Raw genomic sequence first — 22,512 nt, forward strand, 5'->3', positions numbered from 1 at the left:
CGAAAAGTATGAAAAAATCCATTATTAGTGTAGTATATTATTATATCCCATGTAATTAGTATATTAGTATACCGCTATTAACCTACTTCGCGTTGAATTTTCATCGATGTTAATCCTAACAAAAATTTTTTAAAATAATAGTCGTCGCTATTGTATCATTGAAAGTTAGAAAATTAAGCCTCGTTTAAATACTGGCTCCCTTTCATGGTCGAATGAGTGTTGCCAGTTAAAACACGTAAAAATAATATTAAAGTAGCCAAGACATAGCCAAATATTGCAGCGCCATATCACTAGCGGACATTTGAAATTTGCCGACTAGGACGGTTGGTTAACCGAGGTGTCGGTTGATCGGGGGTCGGATAATCGAGACTCTACTGTAATTCTCTTCCATCATTATTACTTTTTTATTATTAATAAATTCATGAAAAAATTCTTTTTGTGACACAAAACTGCTAACATTAAATAGGTATTTATCAATATTAAATTTTAAGCTGATTTTTAAACCAGTCTCAAACAGAATCAAAAAGAAATACAAAAGTATAGAAATATTTATTAAATTAGACTAGAAACAGGCTTATATCTGACTGAGACACTTTAAGATGTCAAACAATGAATTAACTTTTATATATCTGATCAGAAATAGATCTTCATTTGTCATGTATTATTACTATGGTTGTTGGTTTTTTCATAGCTAATCCATGCATCAAACATGTTTTATTCCTCTAACGTAGTATGGCAATCATAAATAATCTTAGCATTGTAACTAAGCCTGAATCTTTCAACACATTTATAATACTAATATATGTTCACTATCAGTGAGCAAAGTTTTTGTTCTTGGTTATTATCTATATTTGCCTTCACTATTTCAGTTTTACTTAGAATAGCATACTTCACAAGCTTTCAGTTTGTATTGTTTAGTTCACTCTTTAACTATTGTCTTTCTAATCATCACTTCTATTATTAAAAATAAATAAATAAATAAAAAGACTGTCAAAATGAATGGACACAGATTCTTTTCCCCATGTATTACAGACAATACTTTTTTCCTTAAACTATTCCATTGATAATGCACTGATTTGAGTTATATAAAACTACTACTATTTCTTTTCCTCTAGTTACACAATATACATATCTGCAATGTCTTAAGTGATAAAACAAGAGCATAGTTTAATTAATTAAAAATTTAACGAGTCAGTAATATTTTCCTTAGCAACCTAAATATTAAAATAATCTTACATTCTCTTTACAAATAGTTATTCTACACACATTAAATACTCAAGTATTAAATCACGTAAAAGATCACACAACTAACTTTAAAAAGAAATCCTATATTTTGAACCTGTATTTTGCAAGGAAATTATTAAATCTAATTATTATAAAATTATGGCCATCTGATATTTTTGATTCTTTTTAAAGGCATTTTCTTTTTAGAATAGTATGTAAGAAAACTAAATACACCTCAATGTATTTTAAAAAATGTCCACTGACATTTTCAATTGCATTATTATTATTTTTTAAATTAAGATATTAAAAGAAAATTACTTTCAATATCTCAAAAACACAAAGGTCAATTTATAGACTAAATAGTTTTACATTTAAGTAAAACTGTTCATTTAAGAAAACATAAAAATGTACAAGAACAGCTTTTAACACTTACAAATTTTGAATACATTTGAATTGCATTTAAAAGTTTTTAAATCAAATATTTAAGTTAAACACACCCAATCTGAATATTTTACATAATAAAATAAATTCTACAGAAGTCATTTTATCTTGATTTAAACTTAATTTTAAATTTTTCAGTCAATTAAATCTCACATTTGCCAATATTTTTGCCTTTTCTTGAAATTTAAAATTTTATTGTTGTTTCAATTACTTTTATGGAAAAAATAATCTATTATTTCTTTTTGTAATCATAATATTTATATTCCTAGATTAATTTAGCAAATATAAAATGATTAAAACGATTATCATTAAAGAGCATCGATAACATTTCATATTAGCTACATTCTTTCATTTTATATATAACAAAATGTGATTAAAACTAAAGATTTAACAAAAACTAAAAATTCAAGTGACAAACTTCAATACATTTCATTTATTTACCACACACACACACAAAGAAACAAATGTTTCTATTCTGCATATTTTATAATCTTTTTTAACATACATAAATTACCAATTTTTATTTCACTTAAAATAAGGCTGTTTAAGTTAATATATTTGAAATTTATTGTAAATGAACTATAATTTCAAAATATTATAATATATGAAAATATTTAAATTAGGTTACAGTCAAAGGAAAAAAATTAAAGAACAGATAGGTGAACTAATGAACTTTTTTTTTTATAAAAGTTCTTGAAATTTTATAATTTTGTAAGTAAGAAGTTTCAAATTTAAAATAGTTGAAAGATCTAATAAATGAAGACGGACTTTCAAAGACAAATTCAAGCACTGTACATATTAGGTAAAAAAAAAAAAAAACTTTTATTGAATATATTCATACAAAAACTTGATTATCCATATTCATTTGGATAACCAAGTTTCCACCAAAATCTTCTCAGGTAAAGCAGACAATGTGAATGAAAAGATAAACAATTACAACACAAATATGAACTATAGATCTTAGCCAATATGGAAACATGCAAGAGATTTATNGTTGCATTCCCCGCGTTAAGTGGGGTCTTACTGTATTTGATTCTAAAAAGTTCTCATTGTTTCCAAGAATTTTGTTATTAGATATTTGAAAACTTCTCAAATGTGATACTTATGAGCTCACATGATGACAAACAAGCAATTTAATTACCAAAAACTAATATCCCACTCTGCTGTAAGAAATTGTAATTGTATTAGAATATTACAGAGATCAAATTATTATGTGATCTGACTTCTTGAAGAATTTTAGTATTCTAATTAATCATTAACTTCAATCTCTGTAATTACCAACAATGTTAATCAAATTGTTCTGGAATACTCAATTCTACTTAGCTATGAACTACTACATAGTTTATACAAGTCAAATTGGCAGACTGCATTTCCTTATTCTCACTGTTTTCAATAAACTGCATTTTTGTTTGTTGTTGAGAACTATATTCTTAAAAATTCGTTCCATTCTTATAAGTATTTGATTTTGCACATCGTTATTACTAACAAAGACATGTCCCATGTCCTCATCAAATGATCTTTGTTTCCCTGAAAAGGTTAACTTGTTCTCAGAATAAATTTTGTTATGCTCTGTAGTGACTGTTATATCTGAAGATAATTTTAATTATAATTAAAATTAAGATTCCACTTGTAGACAAATAATTATTTGTCTAAATTATTTGTCTACAAGTGGAATCTTAATTTTTTGCAATATTCTGGTCAAGTTATGTTCTTTGCATCAAAAAACTTGTTTCCACACTGGACAGGCTTCTTGGCTTATAGTAAAATTTAACAGAAAATCACTCAATTCCAACATTTTTTCCCCTTTTTGACAGGTTTCATTTTTATTAATTAAAGACAGTCTGCCCAAAAAGGGGGCCACCATTTATTTTTCGTGTTCCAAACTTCACCAGGGGGAAGTTTCCGAAATCTGCATTTTCCAGCGCTTATTCCAGTAGATAAAAGCAGAAACACCCCATAGGAAGAATGGAAAGCAAGACGTCTGTGTAACACCAGTTCCTTTTTTAAAAAGCTTTTTTAATTGGATGTAATTGTGTTTTTTAAAGGACTGTTTTTAAATTCTGGCGGCATGTAGCCTATAAAGAAAGNGGCGAATTTCATTGTCGCATTTTTCAGTGTCCTACAGTGTCTCTTAGAAGCTATACGATGTTCCTCGTTAAAATAAAACCAGGCTTTCCGATCTAATGTAATTAACCTCGTAAAGTAACAGAAATATATCATTTTTGTAAATTTTCGTCTAATGGAGATTATTATTAATGTAACACCAGTTCCTTTTTTAAAAAGCTTTTTTAATTGGATGTAATTGTGTTTTTTAAAGGACTGTTTTTAAATTCTGGCGGCATGTAGCCTATAAAGGAAGGTCTGTCGCCGTGAATGTGAAGTCTGGAACACGAAAAATAAATGGTGGCCCCTTTTTGGGCAGACTGTCTTTAATTTATAATAAGAAACATATCATTTCCAGCAACTATATCCATATGTAAGTTATCTGACGAAAAGATGCGCTTCTCAGATTTTATTCAATTGTTTGACTAAACACTTTCTGTTATTGTTACTCATTTCGTCTTGGTTAGAGTCCAAGACATTTTGTTGTAAATGCGAATGAATGGAAATAGTGCAATAGAGACAAAGAGAAGACTGAAACACCAAATCGAAAAACAAAAACTTGCCAGAAAATTTTGAATCCGAAGGGAAAAGGNGAACTTTTTTTTTTATAAAAGTTCTTGAAATTTTATAATTTTGTAAGTAAGAAGTTTCAAATTTAAAATAGTTGAAAGATCTAATAAATGAAGACGGACTTTCAAAGACAAATTCAAGCACTGTACATATTAGGTAAAAAAAAAAAAAAACTTTTATTGAATATATTCATACAAAAACTTGATTATCCATATTCATTTGGATAACCAAGTTTCCACCAAAATCTTCTCAGGTAAAGCAGACAATGTGAATGAAAAGATAAACAATTACAACACAAATATGAACTATAGATCTTAGCCAATATGGAAACATGCAAGAGATTTATACTTATACCTTTCTCTCTGGCAACAAACTTCAGAAATCAACAGAAAAGTAGTTATCCCCTTTTTTAGTACATTTACCTTTTTTGTAAAAATGGAAAAATTCACATATTTTACATAAGCATCCATAATTTGGAAACAAAGAATGTTGTCAAATAATGGCACCTAGGACAAAATTAATAATCAAAAAGCAAAGAGCAAATGGTTGCTTCTTAATTATTAATTTATAATTTAAAAGTATTACCACATTTATTTTTCACTTTACTTATTTTAGTAATATACACAGTCATTGGGAAAGAAAGGTTAATTTGAAATAACTGAACTCAAACCTTCAGAAATATATAAGATTACATTACCTAAGACCTCTTTTCACTGGACTTGTACTCTTTTGAACACAAAAGTTTTGTCTGGAGAATATACATAAAGAATATATGTATAAGGATAAGAATATGTATGTATATTGAAAATAAGTGTATTTTCATATTTTATTCATTATAAAATAAAACTCAAAGATTGAATGTTTACATTTTATTACAATCATGCACCACAATGTCCATTCAGGTAACATCTGACTGCAATTACATCTATAGTCCTATAAGTTTAAAACAGAAAGTAAGGTTATAATATTGGATAATAAGAAATCACTGTTATAATTTTGAGGATGGTAGCATAATCTGGTGGGAAAATGTGGTTGATATTAGGGAAGCTTATTAAGGACTTGGTAACATGAACAATATATACAGTGTCTTGGCTATTTAGTCATTACAAGTACACTTCAGTATCCCATGTAGTTTGACTAAGTACTGTACAGTACATATATAATAATGTGTTTACACAACATATTGTAGATATTGGGTAACTTATGACTATATCTTTTTTTCCAAAACATTCTTAGGTAGCATTACCAAATGTCCTCATTTAAACAGTTACATCTTCATTTTGAGTTTAAAATTACTGTCTGAGCACATTTTTGTAGATTCCATTTTTTTCTTCACTATGGCAGTATGTATTACTGTCAGAGAAAAGAAAAAATTTAAAAAACATTTTTTAAAAATTACTATTAAATTAGTTAACTGAAAAAATTGGCTTTAATGACTTATTCATAAAAAGAAGATTGCTAATTTTTTTAGATTTTGTATTTTATAATTTATTAAAAATATATAAACATTTCTGCTATTCACTAACAAAAATATAATCCTATTTTGCAATTAATGCTAAAAGTAAACAAAGGAAGAAAGAATCTGATATAAGTAAGCTAAGATTATTATTTAAATGTAAGTTAGCAATAGGACATATAGTGAACACTTATATATTGATTATATGCAATTTCAAAGTACAGTATTTAATTATATTTCATACATTCACTTTTCATGCTTAAAATGTTATCTGAGCTATAAATTTTTGTCATCAAAGTTTTTAATTACAGTATCTAGTATATATTTTACACAAATATAAAAACAACCAATAAAAACAAACACCAAAATTTATTTAACAAAGTTAGTCTAAATTATTATATAGCTTTGCAAATTTGATAGCAATTATTAATCTATTTTTGTAAGATGTTATATTTTATATATTTTAGATAATTATCTAGAGTTCATTGCATTACAATAATGTCGACAACTATATATTTACATACTTGAATGGAGACGAACCACTTTACAGCAACAACACAAAAAGTATGTTAAACAGAGCACGAATTGTGTGCACAAATACTCAATGAGTGATATGTATTGTTCCTGTTCTATGCATGCATATAAAATACATGAACACACACACACATATATATATAATGCATTTGCAATTAATGGCATGATATGACACTAATTGCAAATGTCTTAATCAAAAAAATTTATTCATAAATTACTTTAAATTTTCAATTTCAACACTTACACATAATCTGATAAAAATGATCATTTGTCAAAACAAATAGCACAATGCAAAGCTTGACGACCAGAATTAAACACAATACTGTCTTGATTTTTAGTTATGAAAGATAGTGTCACATTACATTACTAATTTTAGAGAATTTTATCTCGTTTACAATTAATATGCAATTATATTTAATCTCTTACTCTGCACAAAGTTTTAACAATAATAATCTGAGTTGAATTTAGGTTAATAAAACTTAATAATCAGATGGACTTACTGCTAAACAAATATTTCTAATTTGTTGATAAATATAGTGAGTAAATAAGTTAATTGCTAAATTTCATAAATATTTAGAAAGACAATTCCAAGTGGAAATGGAATCCAAATTCTTCACACAAGATGGATGATTATGTTAGCAGTAAACCATTTTGATTACACCAAACCAGATTCATCTAACTATATAAGACCTACAGTTAACATAATGAAATATAGAATTGTTAAATTTTATATATATAACCTTAACTAGGTAATTAGACATTATTAATATTTATACTGTATACAGTATATTTTAATCTTAATGAACAAATATATTCATTACTAAAGTTTGAAAGAATATCTAAAAGAAAATTTAGATTTTATATACTAATTTGCCAAAATTTAAGCATTCTAAACTATTGGGCTTCTTTACTTAAGATAGGACATGTATATTAGGATAGTTCAGTGCAGAAATTCATATCAAGTCCTTGAGTGTCAAGGGATTAAAAAGTAATTATCACATGAATTGCACCTTGCAGCCATATAAAATTTTAATTGGAATTTAATTTTGTCATTCAGGACTGTCAAAAAGTCAAACCCACTTAGTTCTGTTTTGATTACTTTTAAATATAAATATGACGTACTTGAACCTATAACCGATGTGAATCGAATAATTTTTCCACGACGAACGTTTTCATAACCCTTCTGGGCTCTTCTTCAGGTGAAACAGCTGGATCGAATACCAAAAACGAAATTCGAAAAATATGAATTCTGTCGAGTTTGAATCGTTCGGATCGTTCCTTATTTCGTCACGTGATATGTTTGAACGTGATCGAAGTTAACGATGAACATCCAAATTCAAGAGAAAGATATTATTATGATACTTAAAAACGTGCGATTGTGATACATAATTATTCGATACTGTTCTCACATGTTCCCCAGTACCTTCTATTTTTATTTATTTTTTTATCTTATTTTAATATTTAATAAATAGTATTTCGCTGTTACTCTGTATGTAGTAGGTTTTGCCATGCCATGGAAAGGCCGATTTCATCTCTTGAATTAATACAAGTGGATGTGTCACGTGACAAAATAAGAAACGATCCGAACGATTCAAACTCGACAAAATTCGTATTTTTCGAATTTTGTTTTTGGTATTCGATCCAGCTGTTTCACATGAAGAAGAGCCCAGAAGGGGTTATGAAAACGTTTGTCGTGGAAAAATTATTCGATTCACATCGGTTATAGGTTCAAGTATGTCATATTTATTTTATACAATCCGGTGTGCAGTAGATGTTATATACTTTTAAATATGCTTTAGGCCTTTTTGAAATTCAAATCTGAAAAAATCTCAATATTCTTCAATGTTTTAAACTATACGAACAAATTTTAATATTCAAAGAAATTTAAAACAATAATCATCAAACCCGATTTATTAAGTCATAAATAACTGCCAAATTTTTCAGGATTGGCTTCAGCTACTAACTCAATGAACACTATAATTTGGTTTAAGACTAGAAGGTTAGATCACAACTTGTAACAATTTGATAGCCTAATCTATCTTTAGACCAAATTAAATGGTTATTAAATTAGTAGCTTGAACATAGCCCAACAAGACTAATTATTTAAAAGCAATAATAATAATAATATGTAATGGCAAGAAAATTGTTTAACTCATTACTATTTGTTATAGATTTTCAATCCTCATTTATGTTTCATCCAACAAAAATTCTGCAATTTCTCATTCTCTCTCTCCAATTATTTTATATATTCTGCATTTATTGCTTATTATGAATTTTAGGAGAGTTATTACATATGTAAAAATACATACAAAGTCCCACACAAAAGAAATAGAAATTACATGTTATATTTTTAGAAAAATTTAATTGTTTCCTACATAAATCATTAAAATCAGCAAAAAACAACAAAAATTGAAATAAGATTATTATTATTATTATGAATTATATACATAGCAGTTCATTAATCCAACATCTGACAAGCTGGCACACTCCAAAAAGTAGCTGATAATTATCCATCATACTAGTATTGTGCAGATCAAAATTTGTTGCAAATGTATGCTACTAAAGAGCTAGCACACACATTTAATGTTCATTAACATGCATGACTACATACACTGGTGTGAAAAACTTAAGCAACAATTGTTTTTTGCCATAACTCTGAAAGGAATCACCTGGGAGACGTGAAATTCAGAATATACAGACAATATTTCATACTTAAAGGATGAAGAAAGCATACTAGTGCATAAATAAATACAATGCATACAATATGGAATCAAAGCCTTCTTTTTATTGTAGTCTTGCACCGTGCGTGCTGACTGCATGCATTTTGCATGTCCTCATGTCACTTGTGATGTCTTCTTCCTGCATATGAATCACGTTTCTACTGAAATGGGTGTTCTTTATACTGATTGAAAGAAGCTGTTTTCTACAATTTCATGGCTGTCTGCTTAAAAATTATATCGTTGCTTAAGTTTTGCACACTAGTGTATTTTCTTTCCCAAAAGCCAATGCAAGAATAGTGCACCTAAAAGCAGGTTTCTTATACTTGGAGAACATGTGCCTATGTGGATCATATGTATATGGTTGTCTGAAAAATAATTATTATGATATACACACACACACACACAAATCATTGTAAATGTTGACTTTGTGCAATAATATGTTCATTAATGTTTTTACAGGCTTTTCAATCCATGCACTGTATCAATGACAGAATGATTAAAAAGCATGGGTTAAGAAATTGGTGCTAACATATAACATTGCCCATTTTACAAAAATAATAATACTTTGTATGGTCTAAATAACCAAAAGTCAAAGTTACAGACTGTCATTGATTGTTTAAATTATTAGCTTAATGTATGAAATTTGCATTTACATAGGTTGTTAGGTCATTATCTTGTCCTAATATTAATTATAGAATTAAATTAAATAATTAAAAGAACAAACAGTAAAATGATGTTTAAATATATGATTTGTAGAATCTTGTAACAATTGGACACTAATATCCAACAATAAAATATTTTTTTTAAATCAAAGTTTAAAGGAAAATAGATAATGTATTTTTCTTCCCATGACTAACTTTTAAATATCTAAAAAATTTTAAATGTGCTATCAAACAGCAACCTTCCAAATTCTATATATGTAAAATTACTTGTCCTGACTGACTGATTCATCATTGCCCAGAGCAAACCGCTGAACCTAAAGAGATGAAATTTGGTACACAGTTAAAGTACGTCATAGAAATGCACACTAAGAAGGGATTTTTCAAAATTCCCCCTGCGGGGAGAGAGGGAGAGAATTAAGGCTTAACCTGAAGAGCAGCTTCTACTGTACTATTTTAGATGCAATTTTTTGTTTTCAATCACATTTAGTCTTCATTGAGTACTTAGGTGTATTAAAGTGATAACATTTTGAGACATTGTTATAAATATTTTTATCTATTTAGATTTTAAAAATGTTCAAACCGTTTTAAATTTGAATTTGTTATCGCATATTGTTTCGATTATAGAATGACTGTAAACATTCCAGAAAATTGATCAAATTGAAAACGGTTCGTTTGATTCTCGGCAATTCTCATTATTCTCAGTGACAGGTGTTATATAACAATTAATATGGTTGTTGAAATAATGATATAAATGGGGTTTGCTTGCAAAATCCGCACGGGCAAAGTCACGGGTAACAGCTAGTGTATTTATATATTTTTTCTTAAATTTATTTGCGTAGGAATAAAAAAAATTTAAGAATTTTATTCCCATACAAAACTGATTCCAACAGTATAAACAATAAAAAGTGTATTGTTAAATTGTTTATTTGCACTAATTGAAAACTCCCTCTTAGTGCCTACCTGCAGGGCAAAAAGAGCCAAAATAAAAAGTTATTAAAATTTATTAGTAAAATTAATTAAAATGATAATTAGCATTTGTCTTGTCAATTTATTCTTAGTTACACTATTAATAGTATTTGGTTTGGAATTTATTTTCTATGCAGATTAATAACAAAGGTTTTTCCAAATTATTAATTTTTCTATTCTCTTAAAATAGCATTTTGCTATTATTGGAAAATTTAGCAAGATGGATACTTTGATTTAAAAATAAACTGATTAAAATATATTTTATATCTAATAATAAATTTGACCATTATTAAAATTTAAGCTTTTCAAAACTAATATAAAAAAATTTTTATTTAATTCTGTAAACAAAGCATTTTTAGAATTAGAATAGTGGGAAACATTTGCTCCAAATTCTGACCAAACTATGGTGGAACTGGATGGCATGGAAAAGGAGTGGAAAAATATGCACATTCTGAATCTTGGTAATTAAAATAATAATAATTTTGTTTATGTATCCTACACCTGTAAGAAATTTCCATTCATTTATAGTAACAATTGTTACTATAAATGAATGGAAATTTCTTACAGGTGTAGGATACATAAACAAAATTATTATTATTTTAATTACCAAGATTCAGAATGTGCATATTTTTCCACTCCTTTTCCATGCCATCCAGTTCCACCATAGTTTGGTCAGAATTTGGAGCAAATGTTTCCCACTATTCTAATTCTAAAAATGCTTTGTTTACAGAATTAAATAAAAATTTTTTTATATTAGTTTTGAAAAGCTTAAATTTTAATAATGGTCAAATTTATTATTAGATATAAAATATATTTTAATCAGTTTATTTTTAAATCAAAGTATCCATCTTGCTAAATTTTCCAATAATAGCAAAATGCTATTTTAAGAGAATAGAAAAATTAATAATTTGGAAAAACCTTTGTTATTAATCTGCATAGAAAATAAATTCCAAACCAAATACTATTAATAGTGTAACTAAGAATAAATTGACAAGACAAATGCTAATTATCATTTTAATTAATTTTACTAATAAATTTTAATAACTTTTTATTTTGGCTCTTTTTGCCCTGCAGGTAGGCACTAAGAGGGAGTTTTCAATTAGTGCAAATAAACAATTTAACAATACACTTTTTATTGTTTATACTGTTGGAATCAGTTTTGTATGGGAATAAAATTCTTAAATTTTTTTTATTCCTACGCAAATAAATTTAAGAAAAAATATATAAATACACTAGCTGTTACCCGTGACTTTGCCCGTGCGGATTTTGCAAGCAAACCCCATTTATATCATTATTTCAACAACCATATTAATTGTTATATAACACCTGTCACTGAGAATAATGAGAATTGCCGAGAATCAAACGAACCGTTTTCAATTTGATCAATTTTCTGGAATGTTTACAGTCATTTTATAATCGAAACAATATGCGATAACAAATTCAAATTTAAAACGGTTTGAACATTTTTAAAATCNCAATCGATTTTTCGTTAGCATAAATGAATGGAAATTTCTTACAGGTGTAGGATACATAAACAAAATTATTATTATATGCCAATTAGCATATAAGCAAAGACACTCAAACCAAAACCAGAACCTATGTAATTAATAAACAAAGAAAATATTTACAAACGTTTTTCCTCTTTTTAAAATAGATATTATCATGTATATACAGGATGTATCAGAATGACGTTTTAAAAATTTGGGGGATTGTAGAAGATGAAATTTTGAACGTTTTGATATAAGGAACCCATAGTCGGAAATGTGATATAAAGTTTCTACAGCACTTTGCGGGTCGGTATGCTGAATGAAACAGCAGAATACAGTATTTTATGACAAATTTTATTGAAAAAACAGTAGAGTACAATCAAACTGTACAGTATATCGAATCAGTGGCTGCACTACTTTAGAGTAAATGTTCAATGTGACGACCACCAACTTCGTTACATAATGTGCAACGATGAACTATGTTTTGTCTGACTCTGTAAGATGCCATGTTCTCCTAATGGTATTAAATGCTGTAAAGATGCACTCCATAAACTCATGAACTGTTCCTACAGGTGTTGCGTACACAAGGGACTTTACATAACCCCAGAGGAAGAAGTCAAGAGCAATAACATGACGTCAATAGATGGAAGGGCAGCTACTAAAGTGAAGGGCGGTCAAGCTCTTCCTACTGCTGTAGAAACTTTATATCACATTTCCGGCAATGGGTTCTTATATCAAAATGTTCAAAATTTTATCCTCTAAAATCCCCCAAATTTTTAAAATGTCATTCTGATACACCTTGTATAAAATGTTAGTAAATATTTTCTTTATTTATTAATTACATAGGTGCTGGTTTTGGTTTGGTTGTCTCTGTTTATATAATCCAGTTTTGGAGAGTTACTAATAGACATATATCTAGAAGCAAAGCTAAAAAAGAATTACCACTGATTAAACACTACCTGAATACAAATTTCTTCATGCAAGAAGAATTCTGAAAATACTTCTAGGAAACAGTATGAAAATTTTTGATTATACCTTATCCCTCTAGACTGGTTTATAAACCAAAGAAAATTCTTCACAAGTTTACCTGCATTATTCTGTATATGAAAACTAAACATAATATTAAATGAAGGCTCACAAATGAAGATATATGAATTTGCTATATTAAAATACAAATTTAGAGTATATTCTATATAACACTAACAATTCCAATATGCTTAATTAGCATATCATTTAACAAAGTCATTTTTTAAAACATTTTATAAATTCAATTTTTATAATCTATGTTTGCAGACACAGTATTTTTAATTTACGGAATTAGTAAGTGCCAAATTTTGCTGTATAATTGTCAAATATTATTCCATTTCACTCTAACTGCATCATTTATATTACATAACAGTTTTTCTTAAATAAGAGTTTCTTGAAGCTTCTCTGAAACTTCACAAACATATGTAGTACTGCTAACATCAAAAGAAGATATAATACCACTAATTGAAACTGGGATGCTTAGATAACTATCTTGTATAATAAATTTTTGAAAAAAAAATTATTTCTCTGTATCCATACCGTAATTCAGTTATTTTCTAGTAAGATAATTTTTAAATAGGGCCCATGTTTACACACTTTTATTCATCTGTATTTACAAAAAACATAATGCAAATGACTAAAAGGATACAGAGTAAATAAAGTGTACATTATTTCGATTGTAAATAATTTAATTTTTATTTTGTAACTCGTAAATTTTATTTTTATTCTTGCGTCATTTTAGAAAAAGAACAAAGAATTTCTTCAAGAATAAAAGTAATTATGCTCTTGTATTTGAGTATTTGAAAATTTCAAAATTATACCGAGTAAAATTGGTTATTACATTCGACAATACAAGAATACATTTTAATTAGTCTAATTTCTATCCATTATTTCTGGCTGAATTACTATTTGTTTAAAATATTTAATTAATACAATTTACGAATTACAAGAATATAAACATTGGAAACCATTAGCGTAAATACTTCCATGGTAACCAATTCAGTCACAAACAAAACAAAGAAACACATTTTTTTACAGATAAATCCATTTTTAAAACTACATTCCCTTCCAGAAAAAAATTTTATAGGAACTACATAAATAATGTTATATTTTTGTCCGCATTTTTTTCACATTTGTATGGTATAAAGGAAAACTGCATTTTCATTAATTTTATAAGCATATATAGGATCTACAGTTTTTCCTTCTATATTCAAGAAAATTAGAAAAGAAGTTTATGTGGGAAATAACAGTGATAATAAGTAATTATATGTAAGTAAATAATATAGCTTTTAAGGAAGGAAATTACTTTGTAAATTATATAATTATTAAAATATAAATAGATATATGATAGTTAACAATTCCTTCACTGAAAAGAACTTTTGGATCAGTCTTGAACTGTGTGGATCAAAAATTATTCTTTATAGAGAAATTTTAAAATGCCATATACCAGTATTTCTTTATAATATATATATAGCTTTGACATATTAATATTTTTTTTCCTTAAAGATTTACATAAATACTATCTACAAAACTGGCAAAAACTAGTTACTATGCAATCATAAAATTACAATAATTACAGGTACAATATTTTTTCCTCCTCAAAATAATAAGTTAAATTGCATAGAATAAAACAATTCTATGCAACACTTAATCTTTACTATTGTATTAATGTATTTCTTTACAGCTCAAAAATTTTAGACAAAGTTGTTACAGAATTTCTGAAATTTTTCTTCTCCGTAGTTCACCATTAATTACTTCACCCAAATAAGCATACAAGCATTTTAATGTAACATTAACCTTATATATATTATATAAAACATTATCAACCTTGATATCAATTGATAGAAAGTCTTAACTTATTATTCAAAGCTTTTTAACTTGACAGAAGAGTTAATTTAAAGAAAGTCCTTTTGACAAATTGAGATGATTTTTCAATATGAGAAAATTTATCCCAATTTCTAGTTAAATTCTCCAAAACAGGTAATGCTTTTTCTTTACTTCCTAAATGGTAAACTGCTAATTTAAAAATTCCAGTTTGACTATTTGGCTAAAATCTTTCCAGTAACCAAACTTCCTTAGTTACATATTAAAACATTATCCACAATCCACGTAGCAAAAACTTCGACAAAAATAAAGACAATTAATTTTACTTTCAAATGTATGTCATTTTGGAAGTAATTCATGCACAAATATTCATAAATCAGGCTGTAAATGCTCAAATTACACATTTAAATGATCTTCATTTTAAAAATAGAAGAAAAAATTATTTTCACCCATATATTTATTAAATACTTTAACTTGTTTTGTCCACATTAATTAAGCTTTTTTCAAATTCTTTTAAATCCAGGCAGATCCAAAATCGAGGAAACGGCGCACTCTTATTTGCACAGAGAAGCCTAACTTTTACACAATTTTTATTTTTCTTGTTGTTGCAATGCATGCAAACCATTACACATAACATTCGTAGACGATTACGTTGCTAAACTAACGACACACTATCGTAGGCGCAAAGGCTTACGAACATATTCACTCGTATAAATACATCACATATACCGCTCGGAAGTTAGTCCGAGCCGCACGCACGACGTATCGTCACCACATATAACGTTTGCTTACACAATATCAAGCAAAGCACAAAAAAAACACTAGAACATTACACAAATAATTTTTCATATATTTAGCAGTTACCGTAATTAAGTTGCCACACAGAAAAAAAATCACCAGAATTAAGAAACGACTTTTTTCTCGGACACAAACCCAAGAGTCCCGAGAAGAAGAAACTGGGAAATCGAACTCCTTCCGACAGATTCACTTTTTCGAAAGTCGTTTCGACTTCCACAAACAAGTAACACCCGACACGTCCTTTTATATCCAGAGTGGTTCCTCCGGTTCCATGGGTCACAAAATATATTTATAATTTACTTTTTTAATTTAAGAAACTATTTTTGGAAAACCAGCAAAGTGGTAACCTCACATCTACGACTTTCGGTATATAAAATATTAAAAATCGACAGGGAAAGATACCCGTTAAGTTGCGTGGATAATTTTTTAAAAAGTTTAGGAACTAAATTTTTCGCGGGATTTAGAAACTGGCGAAACGAGGAAATTTCCTGTCTGGGAAAAGGGAACAAAGTAAAACGTAACGACGAAAAAGGGGCCGACCGGAAACTAGAGTAAAGACAATTAGCGCGTCGGCGCGATTTTCTTCCCGACCAGCGGCACTTCCGGCTTCTTAGATCCGACGTTTGTGCCAATTTATTGACGTCGCCGCGGAAAGGTCCGAAAAACGGAGCGGCCGCGCGTACGCGCCGCATCGACACCGAGGAGTAGGTGGAGGAAGGGTAAAAGCCATCCGGGGCCGCATTACGCGGGAATGTGTGTTAGAAGGTCGGTAACACGCGGGGGAAACGACCCGCGACCGTTCGATTTTCGAACGGGGTAGAGGCGGGGACGGGAACCGCCGCCGTCGACCGGTTGACTCCGAATTATCGACCCGGCCCGACCACTTTTTCCCTGTCCTCCTCCTTTCCGAAACGACCGGAATTCGGTCCCCCCTGCGGTTCCTTTCTCCGGCCGAGAGCGGCGCTGGCCAACGCGCCGATCGATCCGCGCCGCTCAAGGTTAGGCGCAAACACGCGGTTATCCTTGAAGTATCGACCCTCGAAAAAGGGTAGAAAAAGCACGGCCTCCTTTATCGCGCCCTTTCTTCGCTCCGCCGAAAATTCCGCACTCGTTACGCCGTCGCCCGGCCGCAGAAACGGATTTTCCGTCGGGGAAGACAAACGTCAAAGAGGGTGCTGGAAAGGCGTAACGTCGCCCGATTAGATAAGAGCAGGGGTTCGGTCCCGACCGGAAGTGTCCGAAAACGGGGCGGAGAGGCACAGGTACGAGCCGCGGGCGCGCCGTACGGCTAACATATGGCGAGACGGGAGAGCGGCCGGAGGTGGGAAAAAGACTTACCGTAGCGGTGGAGGGGTGCCTCTTGGCGGCGGCCACCAGGTGGGCGGCGGGTGCGATGCGAAACTTCTTTCCGGTCCTGTGCAGAGATCGCGTCAGATCGGTGAAGCGTGCATGTTGCGACCGGCGCTCATTCATCGGACTGCTACCCCTTGTCCGGCTGACGGCCCGACTGACGATCTCGCGCCGCGCTCTCGTCGCCTACTCCCGGCGGCGGCCGCCTCGACGCTCGACGGCCATCGATCGGGTGACGTAGAGGCCCGACCGACTTTTAAAAACGCGCCTCGCCTCGGCGGGCGGAGGCGAAACTCCGTCGAGGACGGCGCGCGCGCCGACGCTTTCGTCCTCTCTTCTCCGCTCCGCGCTTCTCGTCCTTCCGCCCGGAAGCGGAAGCGCCGTTCTCCTCCCTTCTTCCGCTCTTTCGACCGCCACTTCGTTCGCTCTGGCTTTCCGGACGTCGACCGACGGGATGGAAGGGCGCACGCCCGACACACTGGCGCGAAATAACGCATTGACGTAACCCGGCCGATCGATACGCTGCGGAACGCGGCCGTTTTTCCCAGAAATTTTTGTCGCGAATTAGGGAAATTAATTAAAGAGTTTCTCTCCCGGCGCCGCGCCGCGCCGAGCGCGCGCTCCGTTTACCTAAGCAGGAAACGGAAATTGAGTAACCCGAAACTTTTTCGCAGACTAGAACGCGTCGGAATTGCCGTAGTTCTCGCGGCAGTGGCGATAAAACGCGAAATTTGCCGATCGACTAATCAAAACGGGAGATGGCGGGGCGCCATATTGTAAAGTGGCATTTCTTTCGGTGGCGAAAGGGTACGTGTCGGAAAGTGGTCGGTGCAGAACCGGTAGAAGATCCGATTCGACTACGTCACTTAACGAAACCGGGTGAATCAATAATAAAGAATGGCAGCTGCGTCATTTTTATCGTTGTTGCGAAGGCGAGAATACTCCGCGCGGCTTTCGCGTTTAACGACACTAACCCCCGAATTACAGTACATTTTACACACAACGCGCCGTTTTTTCCCACATCGTAATTAAATATTTCGAAAATTAATTTCTGAAAGGAGATCGAAGGAGAAATCTTCCTTTCGTGCGCAATTTATCGATTTATCGAGAAAATCACGATAAGTGTCTTCATCGATTTCCCACTTATTAACAGGCATTATTGAGAAAAAGGGAGAAAAATGGCAAAAAATAAGTGAAATTTTCCCACATTTTTAATTATCGTAGACCAGTGGTTTTTTCGTAGATTTATCGCAATTTAGGCGCAACACAGCTATTTTTTCCTACACGCTTAAATAGAATATGCAGTAGAGCGGTAGAGTATTGCGGATTATTAGAACGTTCGATTAAAGAGAAATTCTTTAGAAACCCGAAAATAAAACAAGTTCGAACCTTTTGGAAACTTAGTTTATCTTTATTTTCTACGAGAGAGCTCGCTTCTTAATCGCGGCTTTCGGATTGATGCCGCCAAGGTGATGATTAAAAACAATTTTTTCCGCTTATTTTTAATTACCGAATCCATAGACTGACGGTAAGATTTTCGCTTGATTACGACTTCGAAAATTTTAAATATGACGTCACATTAAGAAACACGATGGCTCCAGATCAATCGTTTTACTGACGCTGTACCCGAATTAAAGGGGCGAGTACGAATGCCGGATTGATTTCGTTACTAAACGGATCCGACGTAAATGCAATTTTCGTCGGGTACGTTTACGGAATTTGGCACCGGACGAGGGTCGTTATCGATTCCACGCGCGTTGTCTTTTGTTAAACTTCTGTCCCCGATTATCGCACGAATACCTTCGAAATTACGTTGTCTTCCCTTATACGATCACAGTTTACGGCAGTGGATAACGATCGACCGATAATATAGCCTATTTTCTACACTTACGCGTGTGGCGAGCGTATCTATCTTACCTTACCCCCCCCTCTTTTAACCAACATACAACCGATCAGAACGAGCAAAACAACGCAAAAATCGACTGAAAGACTATGTATAACTTTATTGTAGTCGAACTTTGATGTATCATCCTCTTAAACATTGCCAGTAAACGAATCTCAATATTAGAGAATCCTTCAGTAACCACGAATTTCTAAATTATAATTTTGCATCGCAAACAATACTGTTATAACTAATTATTTCGCCGGTATTAATATTTGAAATGTTTCAATTTAGTGCTAATTTCAGAGGCGAACAAATAATGGCACTAAATCGAAGTTTGATCGTAAAATAAAGTAATTTAACCGAAAATTCGCTACGTTTGCGAAAAAACTGCAAAATTTGCAATTTCTTTTTTCTGCAAAATTGCAGAATTTGCAGGGAAGAATGGAAGAGCTTCGTTAGATTCCCACAGGCTCCATCATAAATCGAGGTTCGGTTCGGACAGTTCTCCAAATTCTATTCCAATTAACTCCAACCATCCATTATGACGTCACGAATAAACAGTAACACAAAGGAAGATATCACGTAACAATAAAAACGAAAGTACTGTAAAAGAAATTATTTATTTTCGAAGAAGAGCAATTTCGAAAGTAAAGGTCGATTAATCACACTATCAAAAGCAGAAACAATTATTAAAAAAAAGAGTAAATCGAGAGAAACACGGGTTACAAATCCCTGGAACAACGTAACAATAGGAAAATGGAGACGAAAATTAAAATAAAATCTATTTCCGGCACAGCTGAAACAACACGAGATAATTTGGAACAACGGAGATACGTAAATATTTGAGAACAAAGATAATGAGGGACGGGGTTTATGTTAATTACGTATTTAACGTGCGTAAAGTAAAAAATTTCGTGTGGAAAATCGAAAATCTACGAAGAGTAAGTCGGAGAAGGTCATTCCTCAATAACGATTAATATGGAACATCGAGAGAATAACAAGTCTGATATCGTATAACGTCGCGGAGTGACGATATATCGCTTTGATATACGACGTTCTCCTCTTTTACGCCGTCGTCAAGAAAGCCACGGGAAATCGAACTCCGATTTATCATCCTTCCAGTGTTGTTAATTTCGGGTTTTATAGTTACAAGTATATAAAATTATCGACAATTTTATACGCAAAAAACTTGATAGTAATCGTAAAAGCGGGGGATTGTGACGCGAGTCTTCTAAAATGTCGAGTTTGACTGATTATTTCGACTTTTAATTTCCGAATGAAGAGATTTTAAATGACTCAAAACAACGTTCCGATCGGAGAAATCGTTTTTTCACGCTTCGATTTATGCTCGATCGGCCTTAAAATCGATTCCTTACTATAAAAAATCCAGGAAACAGTTGCTTAACTTTCCCGGCAACATTTGATGGCGCCATCCGTTACCATATTTTATTAAAAAGTCTTTTTATATTTTTAACTATTATAAAATAGCAAAAAACTTAATTTCGAGGGTACGAATGAGTTTTATAAAACATTGTAAATGCTAATATACGAATAAAGTCATCATTAAGTCCCGTCCTACTGGAGATACACACGACCACCTTTATTTCCCACCCCCTCGACCTTTAATCACCAAAATTTAACAGAATCGATCTCCCTAATAAGCAAACCTCCCTGCAAAATTTCAGTAATTTTTCTCAAAAACCACGGGAGTTATTAAACTTCGAACAGGGTGAACTAAAACGTGCCCCAACACACACACACAAACATCCATACATACATTCATACATAGAGAAATTACCTCCAAATTTTTTTTTTGCATTTTACGACGTTTCAAGGTGTCCCGAGTCCAAAAGTGTAAATATCTTTGGGGTCATTTTTCGACCAATCGCTATACTTTCCTGCGTTATATATAACAGCAGGAAAAGTAATATTAAAAGTTCTCGTGTTTTTATTCGATTTGTGACTAGAGAATTTCCAAGACAGATTTTACTTAATTTTCTAACACCAATACCCAATTCTACAAACCGGTTCGAATTACCTTTAATTAAACGTCTGAAATTTAACGATTAGACCCATTGTTATCGCTTACACGTAAAGTGGCAATTTTAAAGTACGGGTCGATTGAAAGTCGCCTTATCTATCTTATTTCTCGGTCATTGAGAGAGAGAGAATATGATTCTATCTGTGCCATTTAACCGAAGGCGCGTGTAAAATGCGCGTTAACGCGTGGATATTACGCGCACGCACGTATCGCAAGTGTAACTCATTTGGTGGTGTGTAGTTAAATAATACACCGGAAATTTCCGTCATAGGGGGATTGTGTCCGCTTATCTTACTTTCTTGGTTCAAACTTGGCCCAGAGAATTCTGCAATCGGTAGAATGTGGGTAGGACTCCGAAGTTAAAGACCGACAGACAGACAAATTAGTACGTCGTTAGATACGAGAAGTATTTAAGTCTCTCTCCCCCAGCAAAAACGTGGAATTAGAGAATCTTACGTTTATACTTTTTAACAACTAATGGGGCTTATTTATTAATTATCCATTCGAAAACTTTTCTTTCTATTATGATCTCATATTAAACTTAAAGCAACACAATGTTATTCAAATCTATTCTTCCTCATATACTAGTTCATTTATTACCTCAAATCTGTAAAATTCCTTTAGTTATTCATCTTAATGCGAGAGAATATTCCTAACAGATACGATAATAGCAAATTAAAGTCGCAATTTTTGAAATATTTGTTTAATAAAGTAATTTTATGCAAAAAAAGGTGTTTAAGACAAAAAGAAAGCGTTTGAATGACAGCTTTATTGTGTATATTATCAAGTTCATTAATAATTTTACTAAAAATTATCAATAAATACACCTATTTAACAAAATATTTACCATTTCATCATCATCGGAGACCAACAGAGATATTTTTTAATTGGAAACAAGTGGAAGAATCCGATTTAGAATCTTCGGATGACGATTCTAATCAATATTTAAGCCGAATACCTCCGCCGCTAACATAATACAAAGATGATTTAAATCAATAGGTAACCTACGTTAAGGGTATGACCATTGCATATTTTAATAAAAATCAAATTAAGCAATTAAAAGTATCGAGGATTCGAAATCAGATTTAAAAAACAATTTTCTGTGACAAATTTCGATCTGTCAACGTAGATTTGAACTGCATTCATTTTTTTGATATCGAACAAACATTTTAGAGTAACGCATACGATGATATTAAATAATAGGCAGATATATTATTTGCATTCAAAATGCAAAATGAAAAATCATAATAAATTTAAGATGATCGACCAAGGATGTTGCCAAGCTTGTGAATCGCTCTCTCCTGTACTTCTAGAAGCATATTTCATCTACTCAGTATATTTATCATTTTAGAGGAAGCCAGTGGGCTTCCTCTAAAATGATAAATATACTTGTAATCATAAAAGTAAATTGTTCCTCTAATTAGC

The 22,512-nt window shown here is 31.6% G+C and overlaps 1 protein-coding gene across 5 annotated transcripts in view; it reads right to left on the reverse strand.

Annotated features, from left to right (window-relative positions):
• The window catches only part of LOC111635524 (protein AF-9-like), a 95,237-nt gene that overhangs the window by 39,036 nt on the left and 33,689 nt on the right, over positions 1-22,512 (reverse strand). Inside the window, exon 1 of one of the 5 annotated variants that reach the window (XM_023380513.1) lies at positions 17,150-18,084. The exons of the other annotated variants lie outside the window; for them this stretch is intronic. Within the exon in view, the coding sequence (XP_023236281.1) occupies positions 17,150-17,284 (135 nt within the window). The 5' untranslated portion in view covers positions 17,285-18,084. Of the gene's footprint in view, positions 1-17,149; positions 18,085-22,512 lie in introns of those variants that run through there. 5 annotated transcript variants of the gene reach the window in all.

Source organism: Centruroides sculpturatus, unplaced genomic scaffold, assembly GCF_000671375.1.
Source record: "Centruroides sculpturatus isolate CEXI.00-Female unplaced genomic scaffold, Cexi_2.0 scaffold990, whole genome shotgun sequence".
Lineage (NCBI taxonomy): Eukaryota > Metazoa > Arthropoda > Arachnida > Scorpiones > Buthidae > Centruroides > Centruroides sculpturatus.